This window comes from Pristis pectinata, chromosome 24, assembly GCF_009764475.1.
Source record: "Pristis pectinata isolate sPriPec2 chromosome 24, sPriPec2.1.pri, whole genome shotgun sequence".
NCBI classification, from domain to species: Eukaryota; Metazoa; Chordata; class Chondrichthyes; order Rhinopristiformes; family Pristidae; genus Pristis; species Pristis pectinata.
Window position 1 is genome coordinate 2,798,609 of NC_067428.1, and position 22,529 is coordinate 2,821,137.

Genomic DNA, 22,529 nt, shown 5'->3' on the forward strand with positions numbered 1-22,529 from the left:
AGGGATTTGATTAGCTGGATGTAGGGAAGAAGTTACCTCTTCTGGGAGTTCAAACCCAGGGTTATAAATGTAAAATGGTGATTAATAAATTTATTAAGATTTCAGTCATATTATGGAAATTTAGTTCATGTGCATTTTGATGGATAAATACTTGAAGGAACAGAAGGACATGCTGATAGGGTAGATGAACTCAGCTGTGTGGAGCCTAAAACACTGGCATAGAGCAGCTGAAGCAAGACTTAATGTTTATGCTGTAATTTTGATTAATTCTATGTTATATCCCGTACTGTGATTTCTGGAATTTAAATAATCTTCAAACTTTAAAGAGAACTACAGGTCACAAACAACCAAATTAACTTTACATCTGTTTATGTCTGACTTTTCCTTAGACTCCAGGTAGACAAAACATAGATTAATGTATTGAAAGAAGCAGAATCTAAATCTTGTAACATTTCAGCATTAGCTGGAAATAACCCAACATTAACCACTGATCAAGTTTTAATCCTCATGTTTTCAATCTCACATAAACTTGCTACACCCTCACTGCCCTCCTTTCCTCACAGAACCTTAGCTTTCAAATGTATTCTGCACCTAAACTCATTGGCAGCCTTTCAATTTCCATTGTCTCAATCACCCAGCTACTTGATCTCCTGTCTTGCAACATTCTAATCTCCAATGATTCTCTTTCAAATTATCACATTCCTTGCCCTCTCCACCAAGGATTCCTCCCAAAACCTTTCTGGTGCCGCTCCCACCCCAACGTAAAGTGTAACTTAGAAATTGGAGTGAGCCCATCAGACCAGCCATTGCTACATTTGGGAGTCTGGGGCAATTACTGGGGGAGAAAGATTAAAAGCTGAGATTCAGTGAGGGAGGTGGGAATCAGCCAGAAGATTGCCTTTGGGAAGTGGGAGGGAGGAGAATCAAGAGGTCAGGAGGCCTGCCACTTGGAATTAGGATTTGTTGAGGGGCTAGCTTTAATGTGGGGGGATGCAGGCACCTAAACATGTAGGTAAGTATTTTGCTTCTCTTGCAAACCTTCTAGGTTGGCGCTGGAGGACCATGTTATTCCCAACATTGCCCAATGATGTGCACCCATAGGACAATATGGACAGGGAATGAGATCATCCCATGCACACACATGGAAATGGTTCAGAAGTGTCACTTAAGACAGGGGAGTGCCCAGTTGAATTTTCCAAGTGACGTGAAATGACTTGGAAATGGTTTTTACTGTGTTTCATGAAAATGTATGGTTTTGAATTGCATAATGCTAGGGAAAAAACAATTCTGTAATTGAATTTCTGGCACCTATCTTTCATCTCCTGGATCTCTGAGGTTCTTTAGTAAGTTGTCAACTCTTAGCCTTTGCCTGAACTCTCCCCAAGTCCACCCAATCTCCCTTTGTCCTGCTAACACCACCATCCTTTGCCAGTTCAGTGCAGATGGGCAAAAAGGTTGGCATGGATGTAGAGGGCCCAAGGGTCCATTTCTGTGCTATGACAACTAAAAAAGTGCACATCTGAGTCCAGGTGGAACGTCCAATATTGCATACCTCATTGGAAGTATTATGGTGGAAGAAATCAACTACCCACTTACCCAGCCTGTTAGCCACCTTCTGCCCCCATCACAGCTGAGTCTGCAGTTCCCACATTTAGCATCTTCAGTCACCTCAGAATCCACAAAGGCATCCATGATTCTGAGGGATAGCCCGAGAAGAACAACGTCCATTTGTGGTCTCCTAAAGATTTCACTCTTTTCCAATATTTCTATTAGCCAGTTGCACTTTTCACAACAATCCTTGTGAGGTAATTGTACATTGAAGGATTGACTTCAGAATAAGTGATGGGAGGTGGGAAATTGTGGGCTGGCAGATACCAACCTTGCATTTTTCTTCTGTGGGAACAACTTCAAATATATTTCCGGAACATTGCATAGGTGAATGGGTAATAATTCCATTGGTTCAGCTGGAGAGAAATGCTGGCCTTTTGTCTCTGTTTTCATTAGACTTTTGGCCCTTCATACATGCCAGAGCCAAGAGTTCCTCCAATATGTCCTTTAGTTCCTTACCTGTAAACCACTTAACCTTTCCTTCAACAGGAGGTGAAATAAATTAACATAGCACAATCTGACAGGCATGTGCTGAGAGGTTCAGTTTTAACCAACCAGGGAATCTCACAGCATGCATTATATGCAAAATCTTCTGCACTGCATTAGCCTCTCCCTATCACTTCTGCTTCAGAACTGGAGTTGAAGCAAGTCATCCCTGATCCTGTGTGACTGCTTAAGAAGAAGAAAATTGAGCAAGCTATCACAAACAGCAATGAATTAATGACCAGATAATTAATCCATTTTGGTCATACTGAGATAGATGTTGTCCAAGAAACTAAGTATGAAAGATCCCCAAGTCCTGTTTGAAGAAGTGCAGAGGGGTTCTCTTTAGCCAATATCTGTCCTTCATCCAACATCTAAAACAGATTATCTGGTTAGACAGCAGAAACCAGAAATATCTTGCCCATATCAGTCAATCCATTTACTGACTTGGCAATTAGATTTCTTAGTCACATTGTTCTTTCCAAATTTCAGTATTCACCCCATTGGAGTTTGTATAACACGCCTTAAGATTCTTAATCCAAAATGCCCCAAATGCATTGTATTGCTCTCATCCATATTAATGAAAGTAGCATAAGGTCCATACAACCAATTCATCTAAAATCTGTGGGTTATGAGGTGGCTGAGGACACCAATGTGGGACCCACAGGTTGTAGCAGCAGGTGCTTGATAAGACAAGTGAAGGGGTCATTTGGGAGGTCAAAGTCAAGTTTATTGTCATATGCACAGGTGCAATGAAAAGCTTTCTTGCAGCAGCATCAGCAGTGCTCTCCAATTGCTGATAACTCCAGCCTACTACTGACAAATGGACGACTTTCTCAGTGCCATCAACCAAACTGCTGGAGGAACTCAGTCAGTCGAACAGCATCTATGGGGGAAAGAAATTGTCAAAGCTTCAGGTCGAAACTCTGCATCAGAACTGAAAATGGAGAAGGAACACAGCCATAATACAGAGGACAGACGGGTGAGACTAGCCAGCAGGTGACTGGTGGACCAAGGTGTTGAAGGATAACAGGCAGATGGAGCCAAGTAGGGGAGGGGGAGAGGCGAAACTGGGAGATAGGCAGGTGGGTGATGGGTGGAGGTGGGGAAAAAAAAGGCAGATGGAGCTGGGTGGGGAGAGGGGAGGCTGAAGGTGGAGACAGCTGCTGGACAGAGATAAGTGGTAACACAAAGCCTACCAGTGCTGGAATCTGATTGGTAAAGGAAGTGATAATGGGAATTATTACAGGGGAAGTGAAGGTTCTGTGGGGCGGGGCGGGGTGGGGGGGAGAAATCCAGGGGGTAAAATGTGTGGGTAGTAGGTGGATGGAACCAGGTGGGGGAAGGGGACAGAAATGTGTGATGAGGGGTGTATGGGAAAGTGGACAAAAATGGGAAGACCAGGGGTGCACAAGGAGAGAGAGAGCGAACACAGGGGATGTGGGTTACCTTAAATTGGAAAATTTAATATTCGTAACATTCATAACATTGGGTTGTCAACTACCCAAGTGGAATATGAGGTGTTGTTCCTCTAGTTTGCATTTGGTCTCACCTGGCAGTGGAGAAAGCTGAGGATGGACAGATCAGTGTGGGAATGGGAAGGGAAATTGAAATGGCATGTAACTGGGAGCTGGGGATGGCCATTGCGGACAGAGTGCAGGGTGCTTAGTCTAGCAGACATAGAGGAAACCACATCGGGAGCACTGAATGCAGTAGACGAGGTTGGAGGAGGTGCACATGAATCTTTGCCTCATGCCTCACCTGGAGGGGGTGTTTAGATCCCTGTATGGTGGCGAGAGAGGAGGGTAGGGGCAGGTGTTACACGTCTTGCAATTGCAAGGGTAAGTGCCAGTGGATGGGGAGGGGTGGGGGGGAGGGATGAGCAGACCAGGGAGTCATGGAGGGAGTCGTCCTTGCGGAAGGCAGAAAGGAATGGAGAGAAGATGTGGCTGGTGATGGGATCTCATTGCAGCTGGTGGAAATGACAAAGGATGATATGCTAGATGTGGAGGCTAGTAGGGTCAAAGATGAGGACTGAGGAACTGTATCTGTTTGGAGGGCGATGTGTAAGAGTAGATTTCCGAGAAAGAGGAAATCCAACAGAGGGCTCCATCAACCACAGCAGAAGGGAAAACTACGTTTCCTGAAAATAGAGAACATTTCAGAAATCCTGGAAAGGCAGGCCTCATCTTGAAAGCAGATGCAGCAGAGAACAAGAAACAGGGAGAGAGCTATGGTATCTTTAAAGTGACAGGATGGGAAGAGGTGTAGTCAAGGTAGCTGTGGAAGTCAGTGGGTTTACTGTAAGTTTATAATCTTCTCCTGGTTCCATCCACCTAGCATCCACACATTTTACCCTTCGGATTCCCCATCCCCTATTTAGTTCCATAACCTCTCCCATAATAATCCATGTTGCGGGGTTTCAACCCAAAACATTGACAAGTCCTCCTCCCAACAGATGCTGCTCGACCCGCTGAGTTCCTCCAGCAAATTATTTGTTACTCCAGATTCCAGCATCTGCAGTCTCTTGTGTCTCAATTTTTCAGTGCCATCTTGAATGCTCCTACTCCACTTTGGTCATAATTTAGGGATTTTGCATTTTTTTCAAGTTTTTGTGCACATCCCTGAACTGTTCCCTCTGTACACCTGGTAATCTCATCCACGACACTCAGAATAGAGTCTCTGTTTTGAGGACAAAACCAGGAAATTCTAGAAACACTCAGCAGGTCAGGTATCATGTGTTTCGGGAGTCTGATGTTGGACATGTGAATGACATTGCCTGTCCATTGGAGCTCAATTACATCCTCAGTGCTGGGGTCAGTCTGCTGTAGGTAATCCATGCTTCAAATGAATACAGGATAGGAGAGATCCCAATGAGCTTTTTATTGGGTGCAAAGTGTTGATCTTCAAAGACTCTTTTCCTCAAATGACCAGAGGCTGTGCTGTTGCACTGAAGGCAATGGTGAATTTCATCACTGATGTCTGAATATGTTGAGAGGTGGCTCCTTATGGAAAATGGTCGATACTTCTCAGAATCACATTGTGGATCTTTATTGCTGGTGAGCAGTGTTGTACAGTGGAGGCAGGTTGGTATATGTCAGGCTAGAACATTCTTGTGTAGGCTTCTGCATCTGAGTTTATGATGACTTGGAGCTCGACCTTTGACTGTGTGCATACACGAGCACTCTCTGCATGCTGCAGCTCAGTGAGTGGAGTTGGGGTGACCTTACTTCTGGAGTAGAGATGATGTTGGTTTAACAGTTTGCCATTTGTCCCTTAGAAAAGCTTCATTCCAGTGGGAAACTTGTTGGAGCTTGGTATGTGCAAAAATCACACTCATAATTCCTGCAACCCAACAATAGATACACCTCTTTGGCCTTAAGGCATTTTGGGACATGCTGAGCTGATATCATGAAAGGTGATCTATCAATGGTGCACAATGTGGACCAGTCCATATTTTATTTCATTCATTTCAGGATATGGTTATTGTTGTAAGGCAATATTCATCGTCCATCATTAATCGTCCTTCCAAACTGTTGCAGTCCATCTCGTTGGATACTCACAGTGCCTTGGGGAGGGAGTTCCAGGATTTGGACGCAGTGACAATGAAGGAACAACATATTTTCAAGTTGGGATAGTGTGTGAACCTGCAGTTGTTGGTGCTCTAATGCAGCTGCTGCCATGTTCAAGTTACGTTGCCAGTTTGGGAGGGGCTCTTGGAGTGGCTCAGGCAAGTGACTATGATGCATTTTGTTGAGGTTACACAGTGAAGCACGTGAAGGTGTATGGATTCCCAATTATGCCAGCTGTCACGTCCTCTGGGGAATAATTCCCATTTGCTCTCTCTCACTGTTCTCAATCCTTTTTAATCTTCTTTGTTGTGGGATTCCTCCTTCTTCTCTCTCATACCACTGCCAGAACTTTTCAACCTAACAGCAGGGGATCCTTCCCACTTCCTGTCTCTGGCCACTAACCATCCTTTCATACAACCTGTCCAGCAGGAATTCCCTGCCGCTCTCTCTCTCTCATTGCTGGCATTACTTTTATATTTCTTGTTCACTGTCACTGCTGGTTCTTTTGAATTTCATGGGGATCCTTTCTGCCCCCATTCTCTCACTGCTTCCAATCATTTTAGGAACATATGATCACATCATATATTGCTGCAGAGAGTTGTGGACACAGCCCAGCGCATCACAGACACCAGCCTCCCCTCCTTGGACTCTGTCTTTACCTCTCATTGTCTTGGTGTAGCAGCCAGCATAATCAAAGACCCCACCCACCCAGGGCATTTTCTCTTCTCTCCTTTTCCATTGGGTAGAAGATATAGGAGCCTGAGGGCACGTACCACCAGGCTCAAGGACAGCTTCTACCGCTCTGTGATAAGACTATTGAACGGTTCCCTTATACAATGAGATGGACCATGACCTCATGATCTATCTTGTGACCTTGCAGCTTATTGCACTGCACTTTCTCTGTAGCTGTGACACTTTACTCTGTACTGTTATTGTTTTTACCTGTACTACCTCAATGCACTCCGTACTAACTCAATGTAACTGCACTGTGTAATGAATTGACCTGTAAGATTGGTTTGTAAGACAAGCTTTTCAATGTACCTCGGTACAAATGACAATAATAAACCAATACCAATAATAGTGTAACTCTCTCTCCCTCATATGCTTGTCCATGCCTTAAATATTATTCTCTTTAACCACTCAATCTTCTCACAATAATTTAGGTGAAGGTTTCTTCTGATTGCCCCTTTGGATTTCTTGGTGACTTACCTTATGTCAATGGCCACTAGTTATGCTATTATGTTGGTTGGTGTCTGTAAATACCCCCAGTGCGTAGGTGCGTGGTAAAATCTGGGGGGGGGGGGAAGCTGCTGAGAATAAAAATGGGACTGATGTAGGATTAATGGGCCTGTTTCCACACCACGTCTATGAATCCCCTCTCCGTCAAGTTTATCCACTCATGTTCCACAGACGGAGGCAAGCTGTCTCTGCTGCACCTTGTGTGCGAATCAAGTCATTGTCTGGATGCAGAAGTTTCTCCAAAAATGCTACTTGGATGGACCAGTGGCTGTCTTCTGTATTGGAATAGGTTTATTATTGTCATTTGTACCGAGGTACAGTGAAAAGCTTGTCTTACAAACCGATCGTACAGGTCAATTCATTACACAGTGCAGTTACATTGAGTTAGTACAGAGTGCATTGAGTAGTACAGGTAAAAACAATAACAGTACAAAGTGTCACAGCTACAGACACCGTCTGCTTCCTGCACTTCTTGTCTCCCTTGCTAACGGGAACATCTTTAGACCCGCACAACCAAAAGCTTTACAAGCCCAGTCTGGGTCACCAGGCGTTGGGTAGCAGACGCCCGAAGGGTGAAGGGAGTGTGTTCGGGGACAGCGGCGGCCGGGGCCTGGACCCCGGTGCCTGCAGCCGTGAGGCAGCGGGGCCACTGGAATCTGTGGGCGGGCTTTGGATGAAGGTGTGCGAGGCGGGTGGACGGGCGGCGGTGCGGCCGGACTTACCTCACGGCCGCCTCGGCTCCGGGCCGCCGGGCTTCCCGCCCAAAGCCCGCCCAACGGCGGCGGCGCGCGGCCGGCAGTGCGCGTGCGCGGCGCCCAGGCGCGCGGTGTCGTGCAGCCGCTGCCGTCAACCAGTTTCCCTTCCGGTTGGCCGCCGCTGCGCTCGGTGCGGGAGGGCTGCGGGCGGGACGCGGTGGTCTGGCCGCTGTCCGGTGGGAGCGCGGAGTGAGAGCAGCCCGCAGCCATGGATATCCCGGTGCCTCCTGAGGGTGAGTGCCACAACGTGACGGTTCGCGGCCGCACCGTCGCCTGTAGATGTGGTGGGATTTATTGTGCAGCGATGGCTGGGCCCTTCCACGGGCCGTCCCATTGGCCAGGAGCGGCCCACTGTCGGCGGTGCGCATGCGTGCGAGGCCCCACTCGGTCCACTTTGCGCATGTGCGCGTGTTTGGGACCGGCGCATGCGCGAAGCCCTGTTGTCGGGGAGACAATGCGCAGGCGCAAGTGGGTAGCGGGTGGTGGGGCGCGGGGTGTGGAGGGGAGGCCTGGCTCGTCAGTGCCCGCCGCCCTCAGCCCGGCGTGGGGAGGGGCGGCCCGGCTCGTCAGTGCCCGCCGCCCTCAACCCGGCGTGGGGAGGGGAGGCATAGGTCGGCAGTGCCCGCCGCCCTCAGCCCGGCGTGGGGAGGGGAGGTCCGGGCCGGACCGGAGGGGAGGGGAGGTCCGGGCCGGGCCGGCAGTGCACGCCGCCCTCGGGCCGGCGTGGGGAGGGGAGGCCTGGCTCGTCAGTGCCCGCCGCCCTCAGCCCGGCGTGGGGAGGGGAGGTCCGGGCCGGACCGGAGGGGAGGTCCGGGCCGGCAGTGCACGCCGTCCTCAGCCCGGGGTGTGCTCAGTCCTGGGGTACTGAGTGACGGCTTCATGTTGATACTAGTCAAATGTAAATTCTATCTGTTAGTACAACAGGTCGGTTGATTCGGTTTATGTCAGCCTGTTGTGCATGAACGTGTGTCCTAGTTTGTATCAATCTCACATCGTTGTTTCTTTTCAGACCATTAGCCTGCCTCGCCACAAATCTGACGTCCTTTCTGATTTTGAACTTTACAAAATACTCCACTCTCTTAAGATATGAATGGTGCACAGACTTGAGTCTCCTTGCCCGGTTCCTTAAGATTCAGCTAATGTTGATCAATTCACCTATGTAATACATTGCAGTTATTACCTTACCCATATACTGCAGATTTTTAAAAAAATCATTGTTTCCAGTTTGAGCAGGCTCTCTGGAAGACGTGAAGGTGGTTTAAGTGTGCTTTTTATTGGTATAAATGCTTTTGGGAAGACAGTTACCATTTAGAATTACATTTATATTATTACATTATGCCCCACCTTCTTATAGACTTTTGGGGATGGCCAATAAATTTAATCCTGCTAGTAACACTCAGATTCAAAAAAAATAATTAAAGAATAAAATTGCAGTATGATACTCTCCAACAAAAGTGTGAAGGCATCTTCAAGAAATGGGAGGCACATTGGTGGATGACCCAACAGGCCATCAGTAAAGATTCTTCTGTTACCTCGGTGTATTTAATTGAAAATACAGAACTTTTGAAGCTTATGGGGGCAAATGTGGCAACTTATTTGCACACAACAGAATCCCACAACTAGGGATAGGTATTGTGCAGATCACTAGAAGAACTTCCTTGTTCTTGTTTGAATTTTGTTTTGGGAGTCTCTTGAGCATTTGTCATCAAGCACTAATGAATGTATTACAAAGTTATCCTCCAAAGCACCCTAGCTTATTTGATTAGCCCAGTCTTCAGAATGGTAAGCACCTGTGATAATTACCTTTTGTGATAAAGGTAATGATTGCAGGTGTATGCAGTATTGAAGATTGATCTAATCAAATAGGCCAGGGTGCTTTTGAGGATGACTTTGTAATGCATTCAGGTGCAGTCTCCTAGAACTTAATATTGTGGACTCAACCAAGGACCAGGCTGTTTTAGATCTACCTATATATAATAAGATCTACCTATATATGATAAGGTGCCTGAGTAAAGGCTCTCAAGAGAAGCGTGAACATAAAATAATGAAATTTCTCATTCAGTTCGAGAATAATATTGGATTTGAAATTAATGTTTTAAATTCAAAGGCACAAGGAGAGTTGGTTAAAGTGAATCAGGAAATTGGGTTGAAGGCTGTGACATAGACGAGCAACAGCAGACCTTCAAATAAAACAAAGAACGGTACAGTGCAGGAACAGGCCCTTTGGCCCACCTTGTCTGTGCCAACCATGCCAATTTTAACTAATCCCATCTGCCTGCACGTAATCTATATCCCTCCATTCTCTGCCTGTTCACGTGGCTGTGTAAATGCCTCTGAAACATTACTATCATATCTGCTTCCATCACTCCACCTGACAGCATATTCCAGGCACCTACCACTCTTTGTCAAAATAAAACTTGCCTTGTAAATCTCTTCTAAACTTCCCCCTTCTCACCTTAAAGCCATTCCCTCCTAGTATTTGACATTTCCACCTGAGGAAAAAGACTCTAGCTATCTACCCTATCTATGCCTCTCATAATTTTATAAACTTCTATCAGGTTGCCCCTCAGGCCCTGACATTCCAGAGAAATCAGTCCAAGTTTGTCCAACCTCTCCTTATAGTTAATACTCTCTAATCCAGGCAGCATCCTGGTGAACCTTCTCTGCACCCTCTCCAAAGCCTCCACATCCTTCTTGCAATGCAGTGACCAGAGCTGCGCACAGTACTCCAAATGTGGCCTAACCAAAATTTTATACAGCTGTAACATAGCTTCCAGACTTTTATACTCATTACCCCAACTGATAAAGATAAGCATGCTGTACATTTTCTTTTCCTGCCATTTACTTATACTTTCCTCTTGTATTTAGCGTCCCAAAGTGCAACAACTCATACTTGTCCAGATTAATCTCCATCTGCTATTTCTATGCCAACATTTTCAATTAGTTTATATCCTGCTGAATCCTTTGACAACCTTCCTCACTATCCACAACTCTGTTTTCATGTCGTCTGCAAGCTTACTAATCAGCCACCTATATCACAAACAACAGTGGTCCCAGCATGGATCCTTGTGGAGCACCACTAGTCACAGATCTCCAATGAGAATAGCACCCCTCCACCACTACCCTGTTTTATGGCCAAGCCAATTTTGAATCTAATCTACCAAGTCTCCATGGATCCCATGTGCCTTAATCTTCTGGATCAGCCTACTATGAGGGACCTTATCAAATGTCTCACTAAAGCCCGTGTAGACAACATCCACTGCCCTACCCTCATCAATCATCTTTGTCACCTGCTCAAAAAAAAACTCAAATCAGTTTTGTTAGACATGACCTCCCCTGTACGAAGCTGTACTGATTATCCCCAATGTCTGTGCATTTCCAGGATTTCATAATGATTAGAAATATTCATATACATAAATATATATCAGAAAAGGGATCTTTCTTGTAGCTCATTAAAAAGGTTAACTGAAAAATGTTAGATTGGAAAATAGTACTTAAGCTTGTGAAGAATGGTAGTAGGTTTGAGGATTAGGAGAATTTTAGAGACTAGAAGTTCCTTAGACTTGATTGTGTCCTTTCTAGGATTCTAGAAGAAGTCATTGCAGAAATGGCAGGTGTGTTGGTTTTGATGTAGCTATATTTCCTAGATTCTGATGTGCGAGGCAAGTTATTTTTATGCGGAATGGTAGGTGCCTGGAAAGCACCGCAGATATAATTGCAACGTTTTTGAGGCATTTAGACAGACATGTTAACATGCAGGGAATAGGTGGATACAAACCATATGCAGGCAGATGAGATTGGCATTGTGTTCGGTACAGACATGGTGGGCCGAAGGGCCTGTTCCTCTGCTGTACTGTGTTCTATTGTAAGTCTACCATTGGTAATGGTAATTATGTTAACAGTTGGAAATGGTGCACAAAGAGCACAACCACAAAATGCATTTGATATAATTACAATGTATTGTGAGATTTATTTCCATTGTGTATTCATACCAACAGATTAGTTAAGTCTCCCGACACAGCAGGCTTAGGCCATGTAATATTGAAATCAAGTTATGACATGAAGATAAGTAACTCTGGAATACTGCCTTAGAATGGCTAGTCAGGATAATTATCTCTGGACCAATATCAAATACTGAACAGCATTTAAGGTGTGTTTATTAGAAAATATACTCTGATTTTGATCTTGTGTCAGCAGTCCAGATGATGGGTTTCGACCCAGAACATTGACTGTCCATTTCCCTCTGCAAATGCTGATTGACCCACTGAGATCCTCTAGCAGTTTGTTTTTTGTGCCAGCATTTTTTGGTTGAAATAAATCTAAGATGTACATATAGTTTGTACATTATAATGTTTTTAATTGTTGCAGACCAGGAGTTGAGGAATGTCATCGACAAACTGGCACAGTTTGTGGCCCGGAATGGTCCGGAATTCGAGAAGATGACAATGGAGAAACAGAAAGAAAACCCCAAGTTTTCCTTTCTGTTTGGAGGGGAATACTACAATTATTACCAGTACAAGCTAGCAATTGAGCAGCAATGTAAGTATAAAGCTTGTGTTTGCACTCTCAACGTGATATGGTGTGCAGTATAAATATACTTATAAGTCTTGGTAATTGCACTTGTTGCCAATATTCAAGGGGTGCAATTGTATTTGAACCTTTAATTAATAGTATTGTAGTTTCCTTCAAGATAGTGGATTCCACTCTTTCTCCGCATACATATTTTCAATGAGAAAATTTGCCTGCAAATACTGTGATTAATTTACTCTTGCCAAAAATGAAATAAATTACTTCTGTTGAGTGGAATTAATATTTAAAAAATCCTGCTTTGCAAAATATTAAAGGACTCCAGTGAAGCGATGGTGATTTGCTTTAGCTTGTTTGAAGAAATGCTACACAAAATACAGAATCTTCTTGGTATATGTCAAAAAGGTTGATTATCCCAAACTTTGGTATTTCTGGAATTTTAAAAAAGTCCAGTGATATCAAACAATAAATGTATCTTAGCTTGTGAATAAAATTCAATTCTGTCTTGGATTTTCTCTGTTCAATTTTATTTAAGATGTGGATGCTATGGCATGGATTTATTTCCTATCCCTACTTGGCTTTGACAAGTTGGTGTGGAACATATTTCCAATTCAGGATCTTGGAGGGGAATCTGAAAGTGGTGGTGTTCTCATGCACCTGTTGCCCCTTTTGTTGGAAGGGTCACAGGCTTCAGAGCTGAGATGGGATAATTGCAGTGCCTTTTCTAGTTGGGAAACTGTGCAGCCACAATACGATACTGATGATGTTTAGGATGCTAATCGAGTGAACTGCTTTTTTCTAAATGGTGTCAAGCTTCTGGAGTGTTTTGAAGCTGCTGTCATATAGTCAAATGGAGAGTATTCCAGACTTGTTTGTGCCATGCAGACGTGCCAAGGCTTAGGGTGTCAGAAATCACTTACTTCAGGATGCCAAGCCGCTGACCTGCTTTTGTAACCATTGTATTTTTGTGGCTGGTCCATGATGACCCACAGGATGTTGACGATGACGGACTTGATGGTAATGCCATTGAATGTCAAGGTAGATTAATAGATGAAGTCTTACGTGACAGTTAGTGTCCAAAATTGGAATATATAGATTTTGGGGGAAATTCCTGGCCTGGAATGAACACTGATTGACAGATAGGAAGCTGAGGGCAGATATAAATGGGTCTTCTCTGGGTGGCAGGCAATGACTGGTGAAGTACCATAGGGATGGGTGCTCAGACTCCAGCTATTCCCAATGCACATCAATGATTAAGGGAAATGAATGTAATATTTCTAACATGTTCCAACGACACAAAACTGAGTGAGATCATGAGTTGTGAGGATACCTCAGAGGCTGCAAGCGGATTTCGAAAGTTGAGTTAGTGGATAAACAAATGGCAAATACAGTTTGACCTAGATAAATGTGAAGTTAATGGTGATAGATTGGGAAATGTTGCTGTATTAAGGGATCTGGGTGTCCATATACCTTTGTCACTGAAGGCAAACATGCAAGTTCAGCAAGCCTTCATTGCAAGAGGTTTTTGAGTACAGAAGCAAGAATGTTTGCTAGAATTAGACAGGATCTTGGTGAGATCACACCTTCAGGACTGTGTGCAATTCTGATCCTGCTATTTAGGAGTGGAGATATTTACCATGGAGCATACAACAAAGGTTCACCAGACTGAGTCTTGGGATACAGGATTGTCATGTGAAGAGAGATGGGTTCAACCAGGCCTATTATCTGGTAGAGTTTCAAAGATTGAGAAATGAACTAATTAAAATTCACAAAATTCAGGCAGTGCCAAACCCGTTGAATGTGGGGAGAATATTTCCCCTGGCTGGGGTGTCTAGTTTAGGAGTCATAGACTTTTGTGTGTGTTGCTCCAGATTCCAGCATATACAGAATCTCTTGTGTCTGGGTCCTGTTGAACTCTGGTTTGGTGGCCAAGCGTAACTGTGTTGATGCTTTTAGGCATTCATCGGTGTCCTGTATCTCAAGATTTCAAACATGCCATTTTAAAGAGCCATGGCTCTTCTCCATGGGTCTTCTGCACACAATAAGGACATTTGATGTACAGTAACTATCAGAAAGTTATATTGGACTTAACTTTATTTCTGTTCTACATTTGCCAAGGACAAACTATACATGTGTACGTTATGTTCACACATACTGGCCTTGGCGTGTGGTTTTGACATTAGTTTGTTGCTTGCAACTTGTAAAGTTTTAAGGTAATTAATTATAAATACTCTACATCCTTCTCTTCCACACCATTGTAAGTTTCCATCTTTTAGTGTTTTTGGGAAATTTGTCACTTGGGCTTTATCTGGAAGCTCTGTGGGCTGCCCTTGGAGCCACACCCCCTGATGGCCCTCTTTCCTGTCGAGCTTAAATCATAGAAGTATAGGTAAAATGAGCAGTATAGACCATTTCAACCTTCTGGCCTGCTCACCATTCAACACAATGACTGATCATGTACTTTACATGTACAGTCTAAAGAACTTTGGAAGATGACCACACAGCGTCCACTATTTCCAGGGACACTTCTATTGTGGATGTGGATTTTGTTGGCCTTTAACCCCACTAATTTCTCTAGTGCTGATCCTTATTAACACTGATTTCATTAAGTTTCCCTCTCTCTCTAGATACTTGGTTTCCAGTCATATCTGGGAGGTTATTTGTGTCCTCCTTTGTCAAGATGGACCCAAAATATGTTTGTAATTAGAATCGTTGAATCATACGGCCTGGAAACCCGCTTTGGCCCACTGAGTCCGCACTGACCATTAAGCATCCATTTACACACATTAATGCCATTTTATTCTCCCTGTGTTCCCACGGACTCCTCTCAGATTCTACCACTCACCTGCACATGAGGACACTTCATAGTACCTAATTAACCTACCAACACGTCTTTAGCATGTGAGAGGAAACCAAAGCACCCGAGGGAAATTCACCCAATCACAAGGAGAATGTGCAAGCTCCACATAGAAAACACCCGAGGTCAGGACTGAACCTGATATTCTGCCATTTCTTGGTTCCCAATTATAATTCCACCCTCCGCTCATCTCTGACTATACAGGACCTTTTGTATTCCTTTGTGTTCCATTGCACAGAGATCCTTACCCTGAATACAGCATACTTGCTACTAACAAGCAATGAAGTAATTTAAGAAGAGTTGGCCAGAACTGATCCAAATCAAGCTTAAGGGGTAATAATATTTTTCAAAGCCTAGTTGACCTGATCCTGACACCTTAAATCAGGCTCTGCTTCCAAGACACTTACTGACTGAACCTGGAAATGCATATGTATTCCCTCATTGCCAGAGAGCCACACAGCATGGAAACAAGCCCCTGGTTCACTACGTCTGTGGCAGCAATCTAGACCCTTAGCCTTCTATGCCATGGTGTTTCAAGTGCTTATCTAAATATTTAAATTTTGTAAGAGTAGCTGCCTCCACCAACTCCTTGGGCAGTGCATTTCAGATTTCAACCACACTCTGGGTGAATTCTTCCTCTAAATCTCTTGCCCCTCACTTTAAATGCAAGACTCCTGGATATTTTTCACCTCTGCCAAGAGGAAAAGTTTCTCACTATTTACCCTTTCAATGCCCCTTGTGATGTTGTATACTCAAGCTATTGACCCTTCTGCTCCAAGGAAAACAAGGACAGTCTATCCAGTCTTTCCTCACAGCTGAAATGCTGCATACCAAGCAACATCGTAGTGAGTCTCTCCTGCACCCACTCCAGTGCAGTCACATCCTTCCTATGGTGCTCCATCTGTGGTCTAGCTAATGTCTGACAGTTGTATCATAACCTGCTTTTGTATTCTATGCCCCAGCTAATGAAGACAAGTATCCTGTGTGCCTTCTGAACTGCCTTATCTACCTGTGCTACCTACAAGGATCTTAGTATACCAAGGTCCTTCTCTACTCAGTACTTCCTAGAATCCTGCCAAAGATTATGTATATCATAATTTTTTTAGTCCTTTCACACTTTTCAGGATTGAATTCCATCTGCCATTTCTCTGCCTACCTCACCAACTGATCATTCTATAACTGAAGACTATCCTACTCACTATTAACAACACTGTCAATTTTTGTGTCATCTGCAAACTTGCTAATCATACCTTTTTACATTCACATTTGGATCACTTGTGTATATATAACAAATAGTAAGGGTTCTAGCATTGATCCCTGCAATGTACCACTGGTCATACACTTCCAATTTCAAATACAAACCTCCACCATTGCCTTGTATCTCCTATCACCAACTCAATTTGCCAAATTGCTCTGAACCCCATGGGTTCATACCTTTTGCATCAGTCTCCCCTGTGGGATCTTGTCAAGTTCTGTGTTTCCTTATGAGGATGAACATTCCCTCAGTATGTACCTTGTCAAGCCTCCTCCCTGCCCCCCACCCCACCCCCACCCCTCTATATACTGTTAAATACAAAATTTTCTTTCAATGTTGGTAAACTCTACTGAGTGCTAGCTCATCCTTTCCTCATAAACAACCCCAGGAACGAAGCTAGTGAACTCTGAATTTCCTTCAATACAAATATGTTCCTCTATATGGTTTCTAAAAATTATTTGGAAGGATTTTGTGAAATTGAGATCTTCAACTTGCATCATTACTTGACCTGTACATTTCTGTATTGTGAAATATTATTTTTGGAATATTGTGCCTTTATTTAGTTGGCAGAATATTTCCTAGTCTACACACTCCACTCACATGATCATCTTCCCCTGGTATTAGTTGTCAGAACTATTTTCAAGCACTACATGAGTCACCAGTCTTATTTAGCACTCTGGTTCAAGGTTCTCACTATTTACTTCATTTGATGAATTGGATACTGATGTTATTTTGATTATTACAAAAAATATAATTTTCTAATCTATCAGATTTGAGTACCTTTGATTGTTCTAACACACTGGTCAGGACCAAGAATTATCTCAGTCAAGATACTAGGAATTGTTCTGAGTTGAGATAAACTGAAGTTTGAAATTTCAAGTAATAGTAGTTACAAAAAAAGCTACTGTCTTTTTAAACCACAAGATATTCCAAAGGATTTTACAGCTACTTAAATATTTGTCATAATTGTCATAGGATAGTAGGAAATGAGACCAATAGTGTGCTCAGCAGGATCCCATAACAGCATTGTAATGGCCAGATAATTTGTTTTGCTGATGTTAATTGAAAGATAATGGCTTGAAATAGAATTTCAAAGGGAAGCACTCATTGCACTCATACTGAGAAGACATTTTATTTGACTAAACGGACTTACTGAGCTACTGGTCAGTCCTAGTCAATTGCAATATCATAAAGTAAAGGTTTCGAGTCTTTGCTCTGTGTTGTATACTTCCAGTAGAGTACATTCCAGTAGGGTCACCAACTCTCTTCAATTGAAAATGACTCTCGCCTAAACCATCCGTTCAAGTTGCGTGCAAAAATGAAACCTTGAAATAACTTTATGATGCTGTGTCCATGTGTCTTGAAATGCTACTTCAATGGGACAACATTGTAATTGCTGGCCAAAAAATGATCCGTCCGGCTAACTCAATTCAGAGCAACTTGATAGTTGCTAGCAGGTGAGCTAGTTGCATGACAACAATGATAATGGAATTGTTGACTAATTATTTTATTCTACTGGGCAAATAAACCCCCAGTGGTGGAGTGCTGTGGGAACCCTGGGTCCAAAGTCACCTTTTCCTCCCAAACATGCTACAGCTGCTGCAGGCAATGGCACAAATTTCTTGTACACTATAATTAAAATACATTAATCTGGAGTAACAGCTGCAATAAAAGAATGCTTTCTAGACATATTACTGCGTGCATGCTAATGCCACAGAGAGCAGCTTCAGGCTTTCACAAGCAGAAGAGATTCCTCATATATCAAAATGTCTGTCACATTAACCTTCACTGGTTACATGAGTCCTCATAGCTATCTTGAACATGACTCCTGTGAAAATATCTAGGGTATACCCAACAACCACTACAAATAACCTGGCATATTGCCATATTTCTCTCAATTGAGAATGCCTATAACTTGTAAGATCACTTTATTTATGGGGCTGTAACTAAAGCTCAGCATAAACTTGTAACTAAAGAAGCAAGCAACATTAGAATATGAAAGCTTGAAGAGGGAATTCTAAAAGTTGAACATGCAGAATCAAAAAGGATTATGATCTCCATAATTTATACTTACGGTTAGAGCATCAGAAAATAAAAAAAATAGAAGCAGGAGCAGGCCATTTGGCCCCACATATCTGCTCCGGCATTCAATAGGATCATAGCTGATCTTTTACCTCAGTGCCACTTATAGAGTCATACAGAATCAGAAGCAGATTTATTATCACTGACTTGTATGTTGTGAACTTTGTTTTTCAGCAGCAGTACAGTGCAAAGACATAAAAATGACTATAAATTATAAAATAAATAGTTCAAAATAAAAGGAATAACAAAGTAGTGTTCATGGGTTCATGGACCATTCAAAAAATCTGATGGCGGAGGGGAAGAAGCTGTTCCTAAATTGTTGAGTGTGGGTCTTCAGGCTCCTGTACCTCCTCCCCAACGGTAGTAACAAGAAGAGGGCATGTCCCAGATGGTGATGGTCCTTGGTGATGGATGCTGCCTTCTTGAGGCACCGTCTCTTGAAGGTGTCCTAAGTGGTGGGGGAGGGTTGAGCCCATGATGGATTTGCCTGAGTCTACAACCCTCTTTAGCCTTTTGTGATCCTGTGCTTTGGAGCCTCCGTACCAGAGGAACTTGAAGCTGCTCACCCTTTCCACTGCTGACCCCTCAATGTGTGCTGGTGTGTATTCTCCCGACTTTCCCTTCTGGAAATCCACAATCAATTCCTTGGTCTTGCTGATGTTGAGAGCAACGTTGTTGTTACGACAGCACTCAACTAAACTACCTCACTCCTGTTTGCCTCCTTGTCACCACCTGAGGTTTTACCAACAACAGTGGTGTCATCTGCAAGTTTATAGATGGCTTTTGAGCTGTGCTTAGCCACACAGTCATGAGTGTAGAGAGAGTAGAACAGTGGGCTCAGCATGCATCCTTGAGGTGTGCCTGTGTTGATTGTCAGCGAGGTGGAGATGTTATTACCAATCTGCACTGACTGTGGTCTCCCACAGTCAGTACATGTATTTCCTGCATTAATCCCATCTCTCTTGATTCCCTTAATATCTAAAAGTATTTCAATCTGTCTTGGATATACTCAGCAACCAGTCCTCCACTGCCACCTTGGGTAAAGAATTTGAAAGACCAGTTTTTTCTTGTCTCACTCCTGAATGGCCAACTCCTTATTTTGAAATAGTTACCCAGGGTTAACATCTGTGGATAGAGAGAAGAGACCTGTACACTGTATGCTGGATGTGGTCTTATAATGAGACTATATAATGGGAGCAAGTGTCTCTGTTCTTACATGAAGGCCAACATATTGTTTGCCTTCCTAATTCCTTGCTGAACCTGCTGATTAATTTTCAGTGATTAGTGCACGAGGGTCCTTCTGAATAAAACCGCCATTCCTTGCTTCTACCCTGTCAAGCCCCATAAGAATTTTGTATGGTTTGATGAGGTTACTACTTCTAAACACAGGAAAGTGTAGGCCTGGTGTTCTTAATCTGTTCTTAAGAATCAATTTGGTGAACTTTTATTGGACTCTTTGTTTCACCAGTATATCCTGCCTTGGTTAGGGAGACCCCTGAACTATTCAGTGTGTTCCAGGTATGTTCTCACCAGGGCCCTGTATAATGATGGTAAGGCATCTTTAATCTTGTAAACTAATGGGCCTAAAGGCTGATAATCCCCCAGGCATCATGGCCTGCAATCTGGGGGGGTGCTACAGAAAATGTGAATGCATTGATTATCATCATCCAAGATACTCCAGGTTCTGGATCGGTTCCAGTGGTTTGGAAAAGAGAATGTATGAAACTCACAGGATAGATAAAAGGAAGCTAATGGACGTAGCATATTTGGATTTCCAAAAGACATTTGATAAGGTGCCTCACAAAATAATACTACGTAACGTAAGGGCTCATGAGGTTGATGGTTACAATATTATAGATTATGGCGATTATAATATTAGGATCATCCATGTTAGGATCTTGTCACAGCAACCAATCAAGTTACTGTTGGGACATGGTGTGGCACAGTGGTGCAGCTGATAGCGGCTGCGTCACATCTCCAGTGACCTGGACTCAATCCTGATCACCGGTGTGTCCATGTGGAGTTTGCACATTCTCCTGCTTACTGTGTAGGTTTCTACTAGGTGTTCTGGTTTCCCCCCCATATCCCAAAAGTCTGAGGAATGGGAGGTTAATTGACTGCTCTAAATTCCCCATAGTGTGAGGTGTGTGGTAGAATCTGGGAGGTGAAAAATAGAGGGAACTGTGGACACAATAAAATGGATTAGGGTAGGATTGGTAGAAAATAGGTGTTGATGATCAGTACAGACAATGGGCTGAAGGCCTGTTTCTATGCTGTAACTCTCTATGACTATTATTGTGTTCCCATTTCTTGTATTTGGTCATTTGAACTGAATATTGTGCCATGTTTTGTTATGGATTAAAGTGCAGAGTACCAGTGTATAATGTAACTGGGACAATGCTTACAGTTCAGCAGGTAGCTGAGCTTCCACGTCTATATTATAGGGGGTTGGTTCCTGATTACTTATGTACAGGATTGTCTGAGAGACACCTGCCACTGCCACTCATGGCAATACACTGCCACTTATCATTGCACAACAAACCATCCGCTAGAGGAACTCAGTGGGTCGAGTAGCATCCATGGAGGGGGTGGGGTGGGAAGGAATTGTCGACATTTCAGGTTGACACCCTCTAACAGACCGCCACTTATCATTGTAGTAGTTTCTGGCTGGGGTCACTCTTTGTCCATTCTCAGAGTACAGTCTTTGATTGTACCTCCTGTCCCAGAGATTAGCTGCTGGGTTGTGGGATATGTGAAGAAGAGTAGAAGTGTGAGGTTATTCATTCAATAGGAATTATAGAAAACTAAGATCATTGTTTAAGTAGTTTAGTGCTATTAAGTGTTGCTCTTTAGAAAGGACTAAGAGTTCCTGCACCAGAAATACAAAGTCAACATGTAGGCAAAGCAAATAATTAAGGAGGCAAATAAAATGTTGGCCTTGATTGCTAGGGACATGGAGTACTAAAGGAACAATTTTGCAGGGCCTGGCTGAGACCACACCTGAAATATTGAATCCCGCATTATAGCCACTTGGGTTACGGCAATTTGCTCTTATAGAATTCACAAATCCTACCCAAAAATCCGAGATAAGGAATAAAATTCACTCTTAATGGAAGTTATGTGGGGAAATTAAATAAACACAAAATATGAAAGAAACAACAAATTTTGTTTGCATTTTTCAACTTTCATTTCTTGGCACGTGCAGATAATATGGTGATTTTTTTCGTAGTGCAGCGGGTTCATTTTGTCTTCTGGTAGATTTTTTTTACCCTCATCGTGTCTGAAACGTGGCCAGCAACTTTAAGTGCAAGTTCTAAACCTGAACGACCACTGCTATTTGTTACGAATTATATCATTAAACTGTTTTACCTGTATTTGGTCTGGGTTTAAAAGTGTACATCTCCATTCAAACTTAAGGCTGAAAGGTGATAAGCATCTGCAGCTGCTTGTGTCTTCATATGCAGCCGCCAGCCACTGAAGAGGTTGCCTTGTCAGTTTCCAAAGCAAATCTCTTGTGGTCCCACCGCTGTGAACCAGAAGCTTTGGTACTCACCTTTACTGTTGAGAGAAGAACATTCCATAGGTACTCATCTCCACTTTATATCATGAGATTCAATGGGAAATTGTGTTTCTTGTTATGGAAAATCATGATATGAGCGGTTTTCTTGGAGCGCAACCCCTCTGTAATGCAGGATTCAGTGCTTGGACCACTGGTATTCACAATTTATATATATGATAATTAAATGTATTCTCTCCAGGTTTGTGGATGATACAAACTGGTTGAGAGTGTGAACTGTGAGAAGGATGCAGGAAGGCTCCTGAGTGATTTGAACAGGTTGAGTGAGTGGGCATGGCAGATCAGTATAATGTGGATAAATGCAAGGTTATCCACTTTGGTGGCAAACCAGAAAGGCAGAGATAATCCGAATGGCAAGAGATTAGGAAGGGTGGGGGGTGGTGAAGTGAGACATGAGTGTCCTTGTGTAGCAGTCACTGAAAGTAAGCATAGAGGTATAGAGCATGGATAAACGGGTAAAATGTATGTTGGCGTTCATGACTCGACCACAGAGGTAGTGATGATGCTGTAATTGTACAGGGCCTTGGTGTGACCACACCGTGAGTATTATGTGCAGTTTTGATCTCCTTATCTG

The 22,529-nt window shown here is 43.3% G+C and overlaps 1 protein-coding gene across 3 annotated transcripts in view; it reads left to right on the forward strand.

The window, feature by feature from the left end:
• The first annotated feature begins 7,755 nt into the window (after nucleotides 1–7,755).
• Nucleotides 7,756–22,529, forward strand: part of cherp (calcium homeostasis endoplasmic reticulum protein) — a 58,883-nt gene continuing 44,109 nt past the window's right edge. For all 3 annotated transcript variants that reach the window (XM_052037624.1, XM_052037625.1, XM_052037627.1), the window contains exons 1-2: nucleotides 7,756–7,890; nucleotides 12,026–12,196. In XM_052037624.1, coding sequence (XP_051893584.1) covers nucleotides 7,866–7,890; nucleotides 12,026–12,196 — 196 coding nt within the window. In that variant the 5' untranslated portion in view covers nucleotides 7,756–7,865. The remainder of the gene's footprint in view (nucleotides 7,891–12,025; nucleotides 12,197–22,529) is intronic.